This window comes from Peromyscus eremicus, chromosome 6, assembly GCF_949786415.1.
Source record: "Peromyscus eremicus chromosome 6, PerEre_H2_v1, whole genome shotgun sequence".
Lineage (NCBI taxonomy): Eukaryota > Metazoa > Chordata > Mammalia > Rodentia > Cricetidae > Peromyscus > Peromyscus eremicus.
The window spans coordinates 94,290,928-94,308,520 of NC_081421.1; the positions used below are offsets into that span (position 1 = coordinate 94,290,928).

Genomic DNA, 17,593 nt, shown 5'->3' on the forward strand with positions numbered 1-17,593 from the left:
TGAAAGAAAACAAGAAAGCTTGGTTAAAAGAGGAATTTTATGCTCTGGTTTTACCATGGACTAGTTCAAGGACTTTGAAAAGGTCTAGTTATCAGAAACAGAATCAGTGTGGCTGCCCTTTGTGTGCCTTTAAGTGATAAAATTAGTAACCTGGCAGCCTGACAACTCATTGGTATGCTACATAAAATTTACTTTATCTGTTCATCACCAATTTCAGGAAAAAAAATAATGACTGGAGTGGCCAGATGAAATGCAGGACACCAGTTAAATTTAAATTTAAAATACCACTTACAATAAAATGATTATTTATTTTTATTCTTTATTTTCCACAAACCCAATATTTCCTGAGTGCCCTGTAATTTTTTTCTGTTACAGTCTCAACCCTGATAATGATGATTCTTTCAAGTCTACTCATTATACATTCTTTTCAGTTCAGTGCTTTTGATTTATAAAATATGGCCTGTTTCCAGAGAAATGTAGACATGATGGGATTTCATTAGATTTTTTTTAAGGACCCTTTTTCTTTGGGTTCTCTGAGTTCATATTTTTTTAATATATTTATAGCGTGGCATCAGTTATGATACAATGTAGAGGATTAGAGAATGTGTTATCATGAGTGATCATATTCTCTCTGTGCCTTTGCTGTTTAAATTTGGTTTTGACTTTCAAATCTGCTCAAATTAACGAGATACCTTCTTCGTGGCAGGCAGTGATGGATATGCCAGAGAAGTCTATGTTCTCCTATGTTACAGCGCCAAGAATAGGAGACCTGGATGTACCACCAGATCACAAAATCGATTTGGTTCAGACACTTACATTACTTTCATAGTTTAGAAAATAAGATTGTTAATGTCCTCCTCACCAGGTTTAAAGAAAATGATACATTGTTGTTTGAGACAGGGTTTCTCTGTGAAACCCTAGCTGTCTTGAAACTTGTAGACCAGGCTGGCCTCCAACTCACAGAGATTCACCTCTGCCTCCTGAGTGCTGGGACTAAAGGCATGCACTGTCATGCCTGGCTGATACTTTTAAAAATAAAAGTAATTGACTATTTCTCAAAATCCCCTAGCATCAAGGAAGAGATAGGAAAGGAGATACACCATCCTCGGCTGTAGAAGTGACTTACCTTGCTGTCACTACCCTCCAGGTCTGGCTTCAGTGACCCACAACCTATTACCTCAGCACTGTGAAGCTGAGGCAAGAGAACCAAGAGTTCAAGGCCAGCGTGTGTACAGAGTGAGATGGCTGTTTGAAAAATCAAAATAGTTGATCTTCTATTCAGTTTTCTTGAATCCTACATATTATATATTTTTTTAACTTTAAGTTTTCATTGCAGTACTTTAGACAGATCCAAATAAAGGGTTGTGAAAAATAAAATGTCATTAATGGCCCCGTGGTGGTTTGAAAGAGATTAACCCCATGGGGTTGTACATTTGAATACCTGGTCCCAGTTGGTGGACCTGTTTGGAAAGGATTAGGAGGATTGTTGAAAGAGGTGTGTCTAATGAGGTCAGGCTTTGAGGTTTCAAAAGACCTGGCATCATTCCCAGTGTGCCTTTCTGCCTCCAACTTGCAGATCAGGATGTGAGGTCTCGGGTGTTTCTATTGCTCTACCATCATGGACGCTAACCCTCTGAAACCATAAGCTGCACATTAAACGCCTTCTTTTATAAGTTGGCTTGGTCATGGTGTTTTACCAGAGCAATAGAAAATTAACGAAGAGAATAGTTGACACCAGGGTGTAGACTATTGCTTCCACAGGCCTGACTACAGTGTGTTTTTGGAGGAAGGTGGAAGACTTTGGGACTTTGGACTAGGAAAGCATTTGGTTGCTGTAAACAAGGCTTAATGGGCTATCTTAGTGGGATTTGGAAGACAGTAGTGCTGAGAGCAGTGTGGATTGTGTAGGCCCAGCTCAACAGGTTTCAGAGGGGAACAATATCAGCAACTGGACCTCAAAGCATTCTTGTGATATTTTGGCAGGGAATGTGGCTACGTCCTAACTTTGTCCTACAAATCTGCCTGAGAAAAATTGCAAAGTATTAATTTCCTTGGTGGAGGAGATTTCAAGACAGCTTAATATTGACTCTGTTGCATGGTTATTAGTAATCACTCTTATGCAGGTCGACAGTGAAAAAGAACAAGCAGGAAAAAAAATGCAAAATATACAGTTTGAAGAAAAGCATGACACCAGAAAATTTAATGTTGGAGTCAAGGCTTGTACTGAAAGAGATGAGAAAATTAAAAAAAGGCCTGATTCAAAGTGGAATAAAGGGAGGAGGGCCCTGAGGGCAAGACCCCATTAGCTAAGCTTCCAAGGAATTTTCTGTTTCTAAAAGGACACAAAAATAAAGCTGCGAAGAGCCCAAGGTCTGGCACACACTGATGACATGCTCTCGCTCTGAGCCCCAGTCCCAGGCCTTGTGAAGATTATTTATATTAGTGCACAAACTACTGTTAATGTCAGTCTAGTGTCCCTTTGTTGCTATGCTGTGTATAGCCAGTCATCTGTTGGAATTAGAATGCTGCTTGTCTTTGTTACAGCAGATAGAATTGCAGTCAAATACCCTTGTATTTCCTTTGTTGCGTAGTAAAGGAATTTTGTTTCTTAGAGAGAGAAATTGCCACCCACAGAGATGTTCATATATATATACATATATATATGTATATATATGTATATATACATATATGTATACACACACATATATAAAATCTGGAAAGATTGGAGAGTGACTACACTGTGCATTAACAGGATTTTTAGAAGCTTTAGGAGGTAGTACTAGTTTTCCTTAAGTATCTAACCTGTCTACATGTTTCATTCTGCAGAGAAATGGTCAATGCATGGTTTTCAGAGAGAGTTCATACCATCCCTGTATGCAAGGAAGGCACCCGAGCCCACAGCGAGTCTTGCTCCTGCCCTTTGCAGCCAAGTCCTCATGCAGAGACCACCACCCCTGCAGCCCCAGCCAGAAAAATCTCTGCCTCAGAATTTGATCGGCCTCTTAGACCCATTGTTGTCAAGGATTCCGAGGGAACTGTGAGCTTTCTCTCCGACTCAGGAAAAAAGGAACAGATGCCACTAACCCCCCCAAGATTTGATAGCGATGAAGGGGACCAGTGCTCCAGACTCTTGGAATTAGTAAAAGATATTTCCAGTCACTTGGATGTCACAGCCTTATGTCACAAAATTTTCTTGCATATCCACGGACTCATCTCCGCCGATCGCTATTCCCTATTCCTTGTCTGTGAGGACAGCTCCAAAGACAAATTTCTGGTCAGCCGCCTCTTTGATGTCGCTGAAGGTTCGACCCTGGAGGAAGCTTCCAATAACTGTATCCGCCTGGAGTGGAACAAAGGCATTGTGGGACATGTGGCAGCTTTTGGCGAGCCCTTGAACATCAAAGATGCCTATGAGGTAAATAGAATATCAAACCATGATTGTGAGTGAATGGCGGGAACGTGGGAAATGGAGATGTAATAATTTGCATAGTTATTTAAAACTAGAATGTAGCCAGGGCTGCAGCTCAGTGGTGGCATGTTTGTTGGGCAGAGTGTTGGACTGAATCTCCAGCCCTCAGGGAATTGGGAGATTAAAAACAAAAAGAAAAAAAAAACAACAAAACACCCAAAACAAAACTAACTAAGAGTCTTGATAAGCTGCCAGCTTATCAATGCCAGTTTTTCTTCCCTAGTACTTCAGTACTAGTCAGGGCCCAAGGGAAGTGTTTTCTTTTTCCATGTACTATAATGTAAGCAGATCCATCTTATATTGCATTCTGACGATTCTAGCTATTTCTGTATGAACTTCGTGATTTTGAACTGGGATTCTAAAATGACAAGTCCAAAACCTGTCAAAATAAATAAGTCACTGTCTTCTTTGACTCAGGAAGCGCTGGAGAAGTCATTGCCATCTTCTGAGAGCCCCGGTGACACCGGAGTGTGGTTTTCTTTGCTTCCGTCTTTGCTTGTCTTTTTTTGCTTTTTCTTGGGTGCCCTCGGGGCTCCCACTCAGCTGCAGTTAGGTGATGAGTGCTGGGAGAGCTGGGTATCGCTCAGCATTTAGTGGTGAGGCTTTGTTTGCAAAGACACTAGGAAAATTTCTATTTCCACGTCACTAATTTTGGAAATATTGTCAATACCTAGTCTCATTTTTCTATTTTCTTTAAATTTATAAAAAATACTTTATTCCAATGAACTTACAAATAAAATATCATGCAGCTAGATTAACATAATCACTCAAACTAACACTTGGCAAGTCCCAAACTTTATATATCTGATGAATAAATACTATTTAATTAGAATAGCCGTTCTGAAGCCATGGAGCTTAGGTTTTATATTTTCACTATCCATTATTTTTATGCACTTATCCACCACAAATTTGCTTTACACCCTTTACCTCAGTCCTGTCCTTCATCATTAATATTACTATTTTCTTCTTTCCTCTAAATGTTCCCACACATATATTTGTTTATATATATAATGTATACATTATAGGCTAGGATCCACATATGAAGGAGAACATGTTTTGTTTTGTTTTGTTTTTTTTCCTGAGCTTGAGTGACTTTGTAAATATTATGCATTCTATGTCCATTTTCCTATAAAATTTTTTATTTCACTTAGTAGAACTAGATAATATTTTATATATTTACTAGATTTTCATTGTCTGTCTGATGATGGGCATCTCAGCTGGTTCTATTTTCTTGCTATAGTAATAGAGCAACAATAAACATGTGCAAATATTTCTATGATAGGGTGTGGAGTTCTCTAGGTCAGTGCTCAGGAGTGAAATAACTGAGTCATATGGTATTTCTATTTCTTTTTAAAATTTTTTGGGAACCTCTAGTTTATGTTCATAATGACTATAATAATGTGTACCCCACCAACAGTGAGTAAGGTTTCTCTTCTCCAACTCCTCCAACATTCGTCAGATTTCTTTTTTCCATTTTTAAGATTTATAAAATGTTTATTTTATGTGGATGAGTTTTTTTTTATTTTCAAGACAGGGTTTCTCTGTGTATTTCTGCACCTTTCCTGGGACTCACTTTGTAGCCCAGGCTGGCCTCAAACTCAGAGATCCACCTGCTTCTGCCTCCCGAGTGCTGGGATTAAAGGTGTGCGCCATCACCGCCCAGCATGGATGAGTGTTTTATCTGCATGGAAGTATGTACACTGTGAGTATTCCTGGTGCCTGTGGAGGCCAAAAAAAGGGTGCTGGATTCCCTGGAATTCAAGGTACTGACCATGTGCATGCTGGGAACCAAACCTGGGTCCTGGGAAAGAGCAGGAAGTGCTCTTTACTTCTGAGGCCGTCTCTCCAGTACCTGTCATCAGATTTCTTAATAATAGCCATTCTGAAAGAGTGAGGTGGTATCTCAAAGTATTTTAAACTTGCATTTATCTAATGACTAGGGATGCTGAACACTTTAAAATAGTTGTTGTCCATTTGTTTCCTGTTTTGGAAATGGTCTATTCTGCTCATTAGCCCAATTCTTAATTGGCAGTTCTATTTCTTTGATATCAAATTTCTGGAGTTCTGCATACATTCTGGTTATTAGCCCCTTGTCCGGAAATGGAAAAGATTTTCTCCCATTCTGTGGCTGTCAGTGTGCTGTGCTGGTGATTTCCTTACTTATGCGGAAACTTGAATTTCATGCAGTCCCATCTGTTGATGAGCTCTTGTGAGGCTAGTTCTTGTGCAGTCAGTCCAGAAAGCTCTTCTCTATCCCAGTATCTTGAAGAGCAGTCCCGAGGTTTTTGTCTCACAGTTTTAGCATTTTAGTTTTTAAATTAATGTCTTTGGTCCATTTCAGTTGATTTTTGTACAAGGTAAAAGATATGAATCTAATTTTATTCTTTTACAGGTGGATGGATGTCTAGTTTTGCTTTCATCGTTGGATAGAATATTGTATGTGCGTACATGTATACACACATATGTTAACTCTAGTTGATTGGTAGTATGTTTTAGCTGTGAAGTTCTTTATCTGCTCTTAGTATAGAAGACATCTCTAAATATGAGAGTAGAGTACCAAAGTTCCCCACTGTTATTATGCCAAGACCTACATGTCTTTTTATCCTTTATAGTCTTTGTTTTATGAAATTAGAGCCTCCAGTATTTGGTGCATGCGTGTCTAGAATTGTTGTCTCTTCTTGATGAATTGTTTCCTGTATTAATATCTAGTGTCCCTTTTTAACTCTTCTAATTGGTTTTGGTTTGAAGTTTACTTTATCTAACACAAGGATAGCTAGGCCTGCTTGTTTATGGTTTCCATTTGATATGAGTTTTTAGATATCTTTGCTGGCTAATTGTGTTTCTTGGAGACAATATGTATTTGGTTCCAGTTTTTAAGATCCATTTTATTATTCTACATCTTTTAATTGTAAGTTGAAGCCATTCATATTTAAAGTTATTATAGAAAAGGGTTTTCTATTTTCTATAAACTTGTTAGGATTTTTGTTGTTGTTTTGCTGGGCTGTTGGCATTCTTTTCCTAGTCTTTTGGTTGCAAGGGTTTGCTGGTTTGCTGTGTTAGATGTGGTTGTTTCATTTGAGAGTTTATTTGTCTTTCTGTTTCTTTTATGGAGTGTACACTATCATGCATTCTTCCAAAGGAGCTGTCCTTCTTCTTCCTCCCTGTCAAGTATCCCATGAAGAATTTCCTTCGGTGCTGGCTTGGTTGTCATGTGTTGCCTTAACTTATGTCTGTATTGAAATACCCTTACTTCTCCATCAATTTTGAAAGATAACTTTGCTGGGTATGTCATTCTTGGTTCACAGCTATTTACTTCCAGAGCTTGAAATATTTAATTCCATGCTATTCTAACTTTTATGGTTTCTGAAAATTCTGAGGGTAATTCTGATAGTTTTCTCATGCTGCTTTTGAGATTATTTCTTCACTTTTTATTTTTGATGTTCTCACTATGCTGCTTCCCAGACAGTTTCTCGTTTGTTGATTCTGTTTGGAGTTTTATATACCTCTTCTGTATAGGTGTCTATTTCTTCCTCTAAGTTTGCTGTTATTATTTCATGACATAGTTTGTCTATTTCATTTGATTTTAGCTCTGCTCCTTCTGCACTATGAATATTCAGGTTTAGACTCCTGAATGTATCCTAGAATTCTTGGAAACATCATTCCTGATTCTTATTATTTTTTCATTATATATGTCTATTTGTATTTGTCTTGACTTTGTCCTCCATTCTTGAAATTCATTTTTCTTCATGGTCTCTGTTAATGATGGTGCTTGGTGTGTGTGTGTGTGTGTGTGTGTGTGTGTGTGTGTGTGTGTGTGTGTTTATTGATCTTATCCTTCATTTCAAGTATTTCTATTTGGTTCCTTTTCAGTGTTTCAATCTCCTTGCTGATTTTTTCTTCCATATTTAGGATTTTCCCCTTCAGTTTACTGTTTTACTGACTTTGGAGATTGTCTTGTTGAAGTCTTAGATATATTTTGTTAATTCATTCATCCTTTTGTTTGCAAATGATTGATATTCTTTTTTAGAGTAAGGCTCAGAATTCTTTCCCAGTCATTCAGCCGTCTCTGTGGTTTTGGATCTCTAGAGGGGAACTGGTCAGTTGAGATGCGTCATGGTGGTAGCTGCATCGTTTGCTTTGCTGCGTTTTGCTCATCTGTTAGAGTGAGTTTGTCTTTCAGTTTTTACTTCCGTTTGTTAAGAGTCTATGTGAATGTTTTGTTCTATGTGGGATATTTGCATAAAGTACAGCTGTGGGGATTGGTGAAACTTGGTGATGATTGTCAGACAGCGTCAGATGGACCACAGCAGTATAGTCTCCTGGTCCTTCAGGGACCATTGGAACCTCAATGTCAAAATCTCACACCCACAATGACCGTCGATACCACTGGAGAGAAGCCTCTGTCCCTCAGGGGACCCTGAGCATACCGAAGCCAAAGCTCTGGCCTTGCATTGACCCTGGAGACCACTGGAGCTAGACGTTTGGTCACCTGTTGCTGTCAGTCCCACTGGAGCCAGAGGACTTTTTCTTGTCTTTTTTTTTTTTTTTTTTTTTTGGTTTTTTGAGACAGGGTTTCTCTGTGTAGCTTTGCGCCTTTCTTGGAACTCACTCTGTAGCCCAGAATGGCCTCGAACTCACAGAGATCCGCCTGCCTCTGCCTCCTAAGTGCTGGGATTAAAGGCGTGCGCCACCACCGCTCAGCTTTTCTTGTCTTTTTAATCAAATAAAATTATGCATATGTTCTTTTTAAGTGGAAATTTTGGGATATTTTAATGAAAAATTTTGAAAGTTCTACATTTATTACAGCTATTGACAGGCCTTTGTTTTCATATGCATTTAAAATGCATTATATTTATTGAAGATATATTTATTATTTATTTTAGATGTTTGGGTGTTTTGCCTGCATATATATCTATGCACCATGTGTACATAGTGCATGCAGGGGCCATTGGAGGCCATTGGATCCCCTGGAACAGGAATTATAGGCAGTTGTTAGTCTCCATATGGGTTCTGGACATCTAACCTGGATCCTCTAGACGAGTAGCCAGTGTTTTTAACCAGAGAGCCATCTCTCCATCCCCTAAGATGAATTAGAATTCTTTTCTCTCTCTCTTTTTTTTTTTTTTTTTTTTTTTGAGACAGGGTTTCTCTGTGTAGTTTTGGTGCCTGTCCTGGATCTCGCTCTGTAGACCAGGCTGGCCTCAAACTCAGAGATCTGCCTGACTCTGCCTTCCGAGTGCTGGGATTCAAGGTGTGTACCACTACCACCCGGTGAATTATAATTCTTTTTTTTTTTTTTGGTTTTTCGAGACAGGGTTTCTCTGTGTAGTATAGTACCTAAGAGTTGTTCTAGCTGTCTACTACCTGCTACACCACGAAGGCTCAGGGTTGGTGTGGCCCAGCTCACTAGGTTCCCAGTGTCTGTTTTAGCACCTGGTGGATAGGACTTAATAATATTTACTGGATTAAGACTATACTAGATACAATGGATAACTAGAATTTCTAGCGTAACTATCAGATTTCAGGCTGGTCATATCTGTCAAGGCAAGTGTCCTCAGGGTCAGGTTTGACATAAATGAGGAAGGTGGAGAAAGACTTCTTTGAGAAAGAAAGGCTTGGGGAGCCCTGGAAAATATGGAGGATTCAAGTAACTTGGATGTGGGCCTGATGAGATCCACCAATAGAGAGAATTGTGAGGGAGAGTCAGGGAAATTGGACTGTGGACTGTAAGTGTCTAAGTGTGAGTAGACATTAGGGAGCTGTGGGGGGTGCACTCTTGGTCGAACTCTCGATGAGGGAGATAGTATTGAGTCAGAACCAAAAGGAGGAATTGAAGAAGTTTTGAAGGGTGACGAGTATGTCTTAAATTGTGTTTTGGGAGGATAAAATTTTATCTTCCCCAGTCATAAAACAATCGAAAGAAAGAAAACCGAGAGGCTGCGAGGGTAGATTGTTTTAACAATCTATGTGTGAGGAAGTGGGTCCCTAAGCCCTACTCCAAACTGAAAGATTGGAAGAGAGGAGTGGAGTTCCAGCATCAGATGCTGCTGAGCTCGGCAGCTGGTGGGAGACATCAGGGATAGACAAAAGGAATCAGAAATGACTGGAGTTTTGGAAATAGTAGATGAATAGTGACTCAGGGCCATCAGGGCAGGGATGTGGCATGATAGTTCAGGTAGTTTAACTCCTAAGATGTTTTTCTCCCCAGAACCCATTGTGTATACATTCTTTTCAATTTTGATGCTCTTTGAAAAACTTAGTGGTCTTCATGGAGCTACCCTCAACCTCTGGGTGCTCTATAACACCACACCGTAGCTGACTCCAAGAACCAAGAACCATATCCTTCTATTCTCGCCAATTTTTCATGTCCTTTTTCTTCCTGTTGTAGGTGACAGCAGGATTTCTATTTTAGAGTCCCAAGAATGCTAGGATCATACTTACTCTGTAGCTTTGCTAAAAAAGCTGTCATTTGTCCTGTGCTGCTGTTTCCTGCATGTCAATTCTTCACTCACCTGCATTTTATCTAATCTACTTACCATGTTAAAGTCTGACAGTGTGTTTTTGCTTTGTAGTTAATAGTGGTTGAATTCTTGGGCCGTGGTCTAGGATAACCAGCTCTTCTCATTTACACCAATCTTAAGGGTGTAGCCTGTCAGCCTGGGATTTCTCCTTCTCTTCACCCATGGTACCCTACAGCAGTGTTTATGGTGGCCTTACAGACTTTCATGTCCATTAATTCCATCAGGAGTGTGGAGTTCATCCATGTTCTAATTTACATTGGTATTAGCACTGGAAAGTCATTTATGTAATGGAAAATTCATCTCTCAGCTTCAAGCATAATTTGAGTAATAAAAACACTGTCTCAGAACCTTTTATGAAAGTAGTCAGAATATGAACATATGTTCAGATGCTGCCTGAATCTGGCTTCTTTAACCATGAACCAGTAAAAATGACACTGTCATTGTTTGTTCCTTAAGCTTATGTGTCTACAGAACACTGTCAAGGTTATAATGCAGCAGAAATCTAAGAGGGAGACATGAAATATAATAGTGTTTATATGGAAGCTGAGAACAATTTTTAAATCTTCATGGATACTTTAGTTGTGAGAAATTATCAACATTTGATTCACTATTTAAAAATTCATCGCAGAAAATTATATAAAATAATACAAATTTGAAAATACAGTTAAAATTGATAAACTAACACATTGTCATATTTCAAGTATAAGTCAATGTCCTCAGCTTAGCCCAAGGAATGATTCTGTTAGCCCACAAATACCAAGGAGAGGATTAGCTGGCGGGAGCTGTTTAAACACTGACTGAAGTTGAGTCTTATGACTTCCTAGTTGGGGAAACTTCCTCAATGTGGCACTGAATTTACTACTAGTAAGACAAAATCAAAACATTTATCAATAAGAAGGTAAGGAAATGTTAGTTTGTGTAAGATACTGACTTAATAAGACGTGTTATCATAATAACAAAATATCCAGTACCTACACAAGACCACCTGAACCCGGTCCACTTTCTAAAGAAGGTTTTATAGCCCCTCTCTGTGGTTCTTTTTATGTTGTGAGGCTTTATATTATTAAAACTCCCGCCTCTCTCCTGAATTGACTCAAATGCAAACTTCAGGTTCTGCTTCTGCATGGCCACTCCATGTGGGCCTTGATTTCTGGAGAGCACAAATGACGTTAATGAGGATCCACATCACCATTGACATGGCTGTCGTCTTATAACTGCTATTCCTCCAGCCCTCCTTCCCTTACCGTATCCTTCCCTTTCATTTTTTTTCCAGAGGAACAAATCGACTTATCTCACTCTCTGCTCCTGTCGTTCTACTGAAGGACTCACACAGATCCCTTCTTAAAGGAGTATGACATCTCTCTGGTGAATTCCTAATGAGTACAGTTGTTTCCAAAGTAAATATTAGAACAGGAAAGAGCACCAGTAGATGCATCAATTTAGATAAATGATGATCTCTTTGCGGTGCTGTTGTGCCCCCAGGGAACACAGTCTGGGAACTGCTGTGTCTGTACTTGCTCATGCTCATGCTCCAATTTTATCTTTAAAATGCCATTCTTGGAGAAAATGAGCCTTACTTGGCGATTCTTTTGTGTTTTTGTTTTCTATTATTTTCATTTTGAATTCACAGATCGGTGTAAGAAACTTGCACGCACTGTTCCTCGGTTCTCTACTGGCCTTTCCTTCTTTGCTTTGTCACGTCCCTCTTTCCTTCCTCTTTCTCTCTTGTGTAAGTCACACATGCTTAGTATTTCTTTATATTTAGATAAGTGGAAGACATACTTTTACTAAATATTTTATCCTGGTTTTAATTTTTATATTGGTGTGTGTATGCGCATGTGTGTGTATGTGTGTGTGTGTGAGTGTGTATGTGTGTGAATGTGTATGTGTGTGAATGTGTGAGTGTGTATGTGCATGAGTGTGTGTGTGTGTGTGTGTGTGTGTGTGTGTGTGATACCACATATGTAGAAGTCAGAGAACAACTTACAGCTTTCAGGAGTTGGTTCCCTCCTTCCACCATGTGACTCCCATGGCTTGAACTCAGCTTTCCAGGCTTAGTGGCAAGACTGTTTACTCACCCAGCCATCTCACTTGCCCTTCATTGTGTGCTTTTTAATAAGAACACTCTTCTTCCTACAACAAAATGATCAAATTTAGAAAAATGGACACTGGTACAATGCTATTATCTAATGTATGCTAAACATCTTATAGTCCTTATTAACATTTTTCAGTTATCCTGTTAAATAACCCTGGTACAGTTATTTTTCTTTCCCACCAGGATGTAATTCAGGATCATATTTTGCACAAAGCTGTCATGTTTCCCTCCAAGTTAATATAGTTTATCACGGTGTTTGTCTTTCTTGATTTAGATATAGTTGAAGGGTACATGACAGTTATTTTTTAGATTGTCTTTCATGGGTAGACTGAAGCTAGGCTCTTTTGGCAAGAACATCCACGGATGTCTTAATTTTGAGACCTTCTTTGGTTTTCCAAACAACAGCCAATTCTCCATTTTCCTGTGTGATGTGGGTGTTTACAATCCTGTTTAATTCTAATACTACCCTGGAGGCACAAGCCCTATATGTTAAGACTACAGCCCCAACTTCACATGGGACCCTGGTAACCCACATTTCCTCCGTATTGTCTGCAGTAAGAGTCCCTGTGACCTTGTCAGGTTCAGTCATTTGATCAGATGATCCACAGAACTCAGCACAGCGTTAGACCTTTCGTTAAAACTCTGAAACAGTTAAACTGAAGGAAACACAGGATGGGAAAGGGGGAGGGAGAAAGCTCTGGACCCCTTCTGGTTCTTGGCTACCTCAGCACACGGATATGAGGTCATTCTAGAAGTTCCACTGACCTTACATCCTATATTTGTGTGTAGATACAAATTCTACTGCTTTGATTAAATAGTTGAGTTAAATCCTCTTCTTTATAAGCCAAATTTGTAATTATAAGATTCATTAACAAAATTATCGCAAAAGATACATTTTTATTCTTAACCTTTGATTTAGTATCATGTACAACAATTCACTAATGATTAATTTTTACTTCTTTAGCCCATCACTATCAGTATTCTTTCTGCTTTCCTTAGATACAATGAAGTCTAAAGATAAAAATGTCTAGATATGCAAAGATAAAATAAGAATTATTTTACTAGAAACATTTAGCTAACACCACCTGCGTGTCTGAGTCAAACCTTGTGCATATTTTCTGGAACAAAAACCCAAGAATGCATGATGCTCATAATGTAAAATATTTACACTAATTTATCTTTTCCTTTGAAGTTATCTTTAAAGCCGACTTCAGTTCTACCCTCCTGAGAAAACTGGCCTCATTTCTGACCCCATTTGATGGAATCTGGTGTAATCACCTACTTCATTCACAGCTTCGTCTTTGCACGACTTCAGACCAATTTAAAGAAAAAAATAGAAATGACCTTCAAAAGAGGAGGGCTTTCCTGAGTAAATATTCCATATTCCTGAGGGGAGTTCCCAATGCAGCTTTTGGAGCAAGGATACTGTTTTTAGGTGGAGCCCAGAACTTGTGGGGTCTGTATGCGCTGAATGCTGGCTTCCATGCTCACCTTACAGTCTGTGTTTATATCTGATTTTCTTTTCTACAGTTTCAGTCCTAATGAACAAGCTTTGCTTTGAGGATTATAAAGGTAAAAATGACCACATCTGATAATGGTAGTATCATTTATTATAATTCTCCCAATTATTAATAACTACCATGTACTAAGAATATAGTAATGGATAAAAAAGAGAGCGATTTTTAAAATAGAACTCTCACAGGATTAGAGAATATAGCCCAATTTAGATCTTGCTAATCCAAAGACTAATGGAAACCTGCCTTTTAACTTTATTTAACCCACATTTAGAACTTTTACACTTTTTATTTATCTTTTGTAATTCTTAGGTATGTATCCCTGTGCTTTAAAAGAAGGGCGGGGGCGGGGCTGAGAGAAGGCTCAGTGCTTAAGAGCACTGGCTGCTCTTCCAGAGGTCCTGAGTTCAAGTCCCAGCAACCACATGGTTGCTCCCATTGCAACCATCTGTAATGGGATCTGATTCCCTCTTCTGGTGTGCATGAAGACAGGTCATTCATATACATAAAATAAATAAATATTTAAAAAAAAAACCTCTTAGGACCTACGCTCTTAACCTTGCTAATGCGGTGACCCTTTAATACAGTTCTTCATGTTGTGGTGACCCCAACCATACAATTATAAAAAAACAAACAACAAAAAAGTAAAGATGGGGCTCGGCAGCTGCTGCCCATGCAGAGGACTGGAGTTTGTTCAGCTCCTGACACCGACATCAGAGAGTTCACAACTGCCCTAACTCCAGCTTCGGGGCATCTGATGCCTTCTGGCCTTCTTGGGCACCGGCTTTCATAGGCGCACACGCTTACACATACAATTAAAGATTTTTTTTAAAAGCAAAGAGATTCAAGTGCTAACAGAATCCTTACGAACACCCCCTGAAGAAGCGGCAGCACGTTGGAGGGCAGAGCACACCTCCCCGCTGACGCCTTCGGCAGCCTGAAGACTTTCCTTACACTTTAAAACCAAGCAAGGATTTGTGGCTTTGATGCAGACAAGAATTTTAGGACCAGCCAGTTGATGATGCGGAGTCGAGGTTTAAGAAAGCTCTTTGTGCATGAGCATAAGGGTGAAGAGAAAGAGAGGCACTCAGAGGAAAGTGAGATGTGCCCAGGAGTGTGGGTACGGGGCACCCAAGGAGGAGGGCTCACTGTGTGTTAGACAGTCACATACAGGATTGGGGTGAAGCTTGAAGTTACTGTTTTCAAAGAGTTGTTAAGAAACCTCTAGGAGGCCCCTGAGTGGCTCTTCCTGGGCACCTACAGGATGACAGCTGATAAGGTAAAGGGTCTTATCTACAGGAATGAGGGAAGGTATCTTTAGTGTAAACAAAGTTAACAGATTTCTGGACTAAAAAATCATATGCATTCAGGCCTACGTCGTTGCTGCTTTAACAAAAGAGAGCTGTTTATGAAATTAATATTAATTTTATGCCAACAACTTTTATGGAAAGTATTATTTGTGCTAGAATTGGAGGTTTCCATCCAGCTGGCCAGAGGCTTTAGCCAGACTCTAGGATGAGGGGCTCCTTTTCTTTTCCACTTCTCCATAATTTTCTTTGTTTTGTTATCCTGACAGGGTACTGTGGATGTGTAGAACAACCCTTACACTGGAAATGACGTCATTTGTTGGAAAGGTTTTAGGACAGAGCTGCTTTTCTGTGAGTGACACAGTTAACAGCAGACACTAGACAGATGGAGTCAGACAATTTTCGTCAGAGGTCAAAGATGCTGCTTTTTCTTCAACCATAAAACTCTCTAAATATTTGTATGCCATTTAGTTTGGAACAGTTGATAAAATCTTGGTTTGGGATGGGGCACTTAGTTTTCATAAACACTGGAACCTCAGAACAGCCCTTATATTTATCTTTGTCAAATGTTAGGGGCTTACATGATTTGATGCCTTTCATAATGACAAAACCATTACTCAATAGTAACAAGGAAAGTCAAAGGTTAGATTTCTCTAATCTAATGTATGAGAAAAATCAAATCAATCTTTGTACAGGTAGGCCAATAAATTGGATTTCTCTTTCCTTCCCAGGATCCTCGGTTCAATGCAGAAGTTGACCAAATTACAGGGTACAGGACACAAAGTATTCTTTGTATGCCAATTAAGAACCACAGAGAAGAGGTAAGCCATTTTGCATTTCCTATAAAAGGTCACTTCTAAATATTTTTTTGATTTGAAACTATTTTTTACTCTGCACATTTCTGAACACTATAGTGACAATTATCATTTAAGTTAATATATAAATACTTAAATGTTCTGCTTGAGTTTTTTTTTAACTGTAGTTACAGGGTTGAATACTGATTAGAAACTGGCCCATGACCATTAATTGGGAAACAAATTGTATACATTTCACTTCTTATCTAATGGATAGGAATTCTAATGGATTTATTTCACATTGTATGTTATTGTCTAAATAATGCTTATTTCACAAATAATCATCTGGTTGCTATGGTTATCAGTTGATTTCTTTGGGTTTACATTATAATTTTGAATGCCTAGAAATCGTAGCTAATTTCAATGACATATATTTAGATGTACAATTATAACAGGTGTGTGAAAATATTGTGTATTTCACCTAGCTAGAAGATTTAGATTCTGTTAGCTCTCTGTTCCCTCTTCATTTCACACGTCTATGAAAAAAAAACCAGTAGATTGTCTATTAAACTGAATGTTCGGATTGGACATTCTCAAATCTGAAGTCACATTGCAACCAACTAGTGGATTTTGAAAGATTGCCGGTTGAATGAGTCATGGTTTTAAAGAGAGTCGATAGGATGCTTATAGACAGAGCTGAGATTTATTATGGGAATTGGAGGCCGAGAAACCAATCATCTTCCTTCATTAACCCAGAGACCTATTACAGGGGGTGGTATAATTCACTGTGAGACCGAAGGCCTAAAACCTTGGGGGCTTATAGAAGCCCCCTTATATGTAGGATCAAATCCAAAGGCCTTAGGGCCCAGAGTTCTGATGTATGGAGTTGGGAGATGGACAGCTCAGCTTGAGGAGTGAGGGCAATTTGCCTCGGCCTCTGCCTGTCTGGTCTGCCCAGACCCTGAGTGGATTGGTCAGCGCCCACATGCATTGGTAGTGCCCACATGCATGGTAGGTGAGGAATGTTCTTCATGTTGATTCAGGTGCTATTCCTTCCTGAGACACTCTGACAGATGCACCCAGAAATGGTTGTACCTGTTGTCTGGGTTCACTAAAAGAGGTTGATACATAAAATTAACCTTTAACACTAGGTAAACCATAACATCTGCATTAACTGTTTTCTGTTGCTATCTTGACCAAGGATAACGTGAGGAAGAAGTTTTATTTTGGTTTGTGTTACCAGAGGGAGAGTCTACAATGGGGGAGGGGCATGGCAGCCAGAGTGGGGAGCCAAGAGATCACATCTTCAAACTCAAGCACAAAGCAGAGAAAGTGATCCAGAAAGCAGGGCAAGGCTATGAACTGTAGCGACTGCCTCCACTGACATGCTTGACCTCCCGAGAGCCTCCACAAGTAATAATACTACCAACTGGGGACCGAGCCTATGGGAGACATGTCTGATCCAAACCACTGCAAGGTCCATAGAGTTTCCAGGTGCCAATGTGTTTTCAAAGCCCACCATATGTTCCCATAAACCTTGTGCTTGTGTTCATTAGTCTTAACCTCAAATGCATAGCACAGAATTGTCTGCATGGGCAGTGGGACAGCAGAATGTAAACTCGTGCCTTTCTTAGGGTTTATCCTAGCATTGAATTTGTATCCAACAAGGGTCTGATGTCAACCAGACCTGTCTTCATTTTAATAACATCCCTTCATTTCCTCTTATAGGCATACTTAGCTTTTCAATATGTGGGCTTGGCCAGTTCTCCTAGCTTCCTAAGACTTCTCATATCACGCACACCCTAGTTAGGGTGTGTCTCCAGAATGAATGTGAGAAGCAGCCGTAGTACTGAGGTGTGTGCTTGTTACTTGTCCTTCTACTGGAGGAATGTA

General features: G+C 39.4%; 1 protein-coding gene across 1 annotated transcript in view; it reads left to right on the top strand.

Annotated features, from left to right (window-relative positions):
* The window catches only part of Pde5a (phosphodiesterase 5A), a 139,973-nt gene that overhangs the window by 15,444 nt on the left and 106,936 nt on the right, over positions 1-17,593 (top strand). Inside the window, exons 2-3 of the mRNA XM_059266189.1 lie at positions 2,827-3,415; positions 15,638-15,727. Of these exons, the coding sequence (XP_059122172.1) occupies positions 2,827-3,415; positions 15,638-15,727 (679 nt within the window). The remainder of the gene's footprint in view (positions 1-2,826; positions 3,416-15,637; positions 15,728-17,593) is intronic.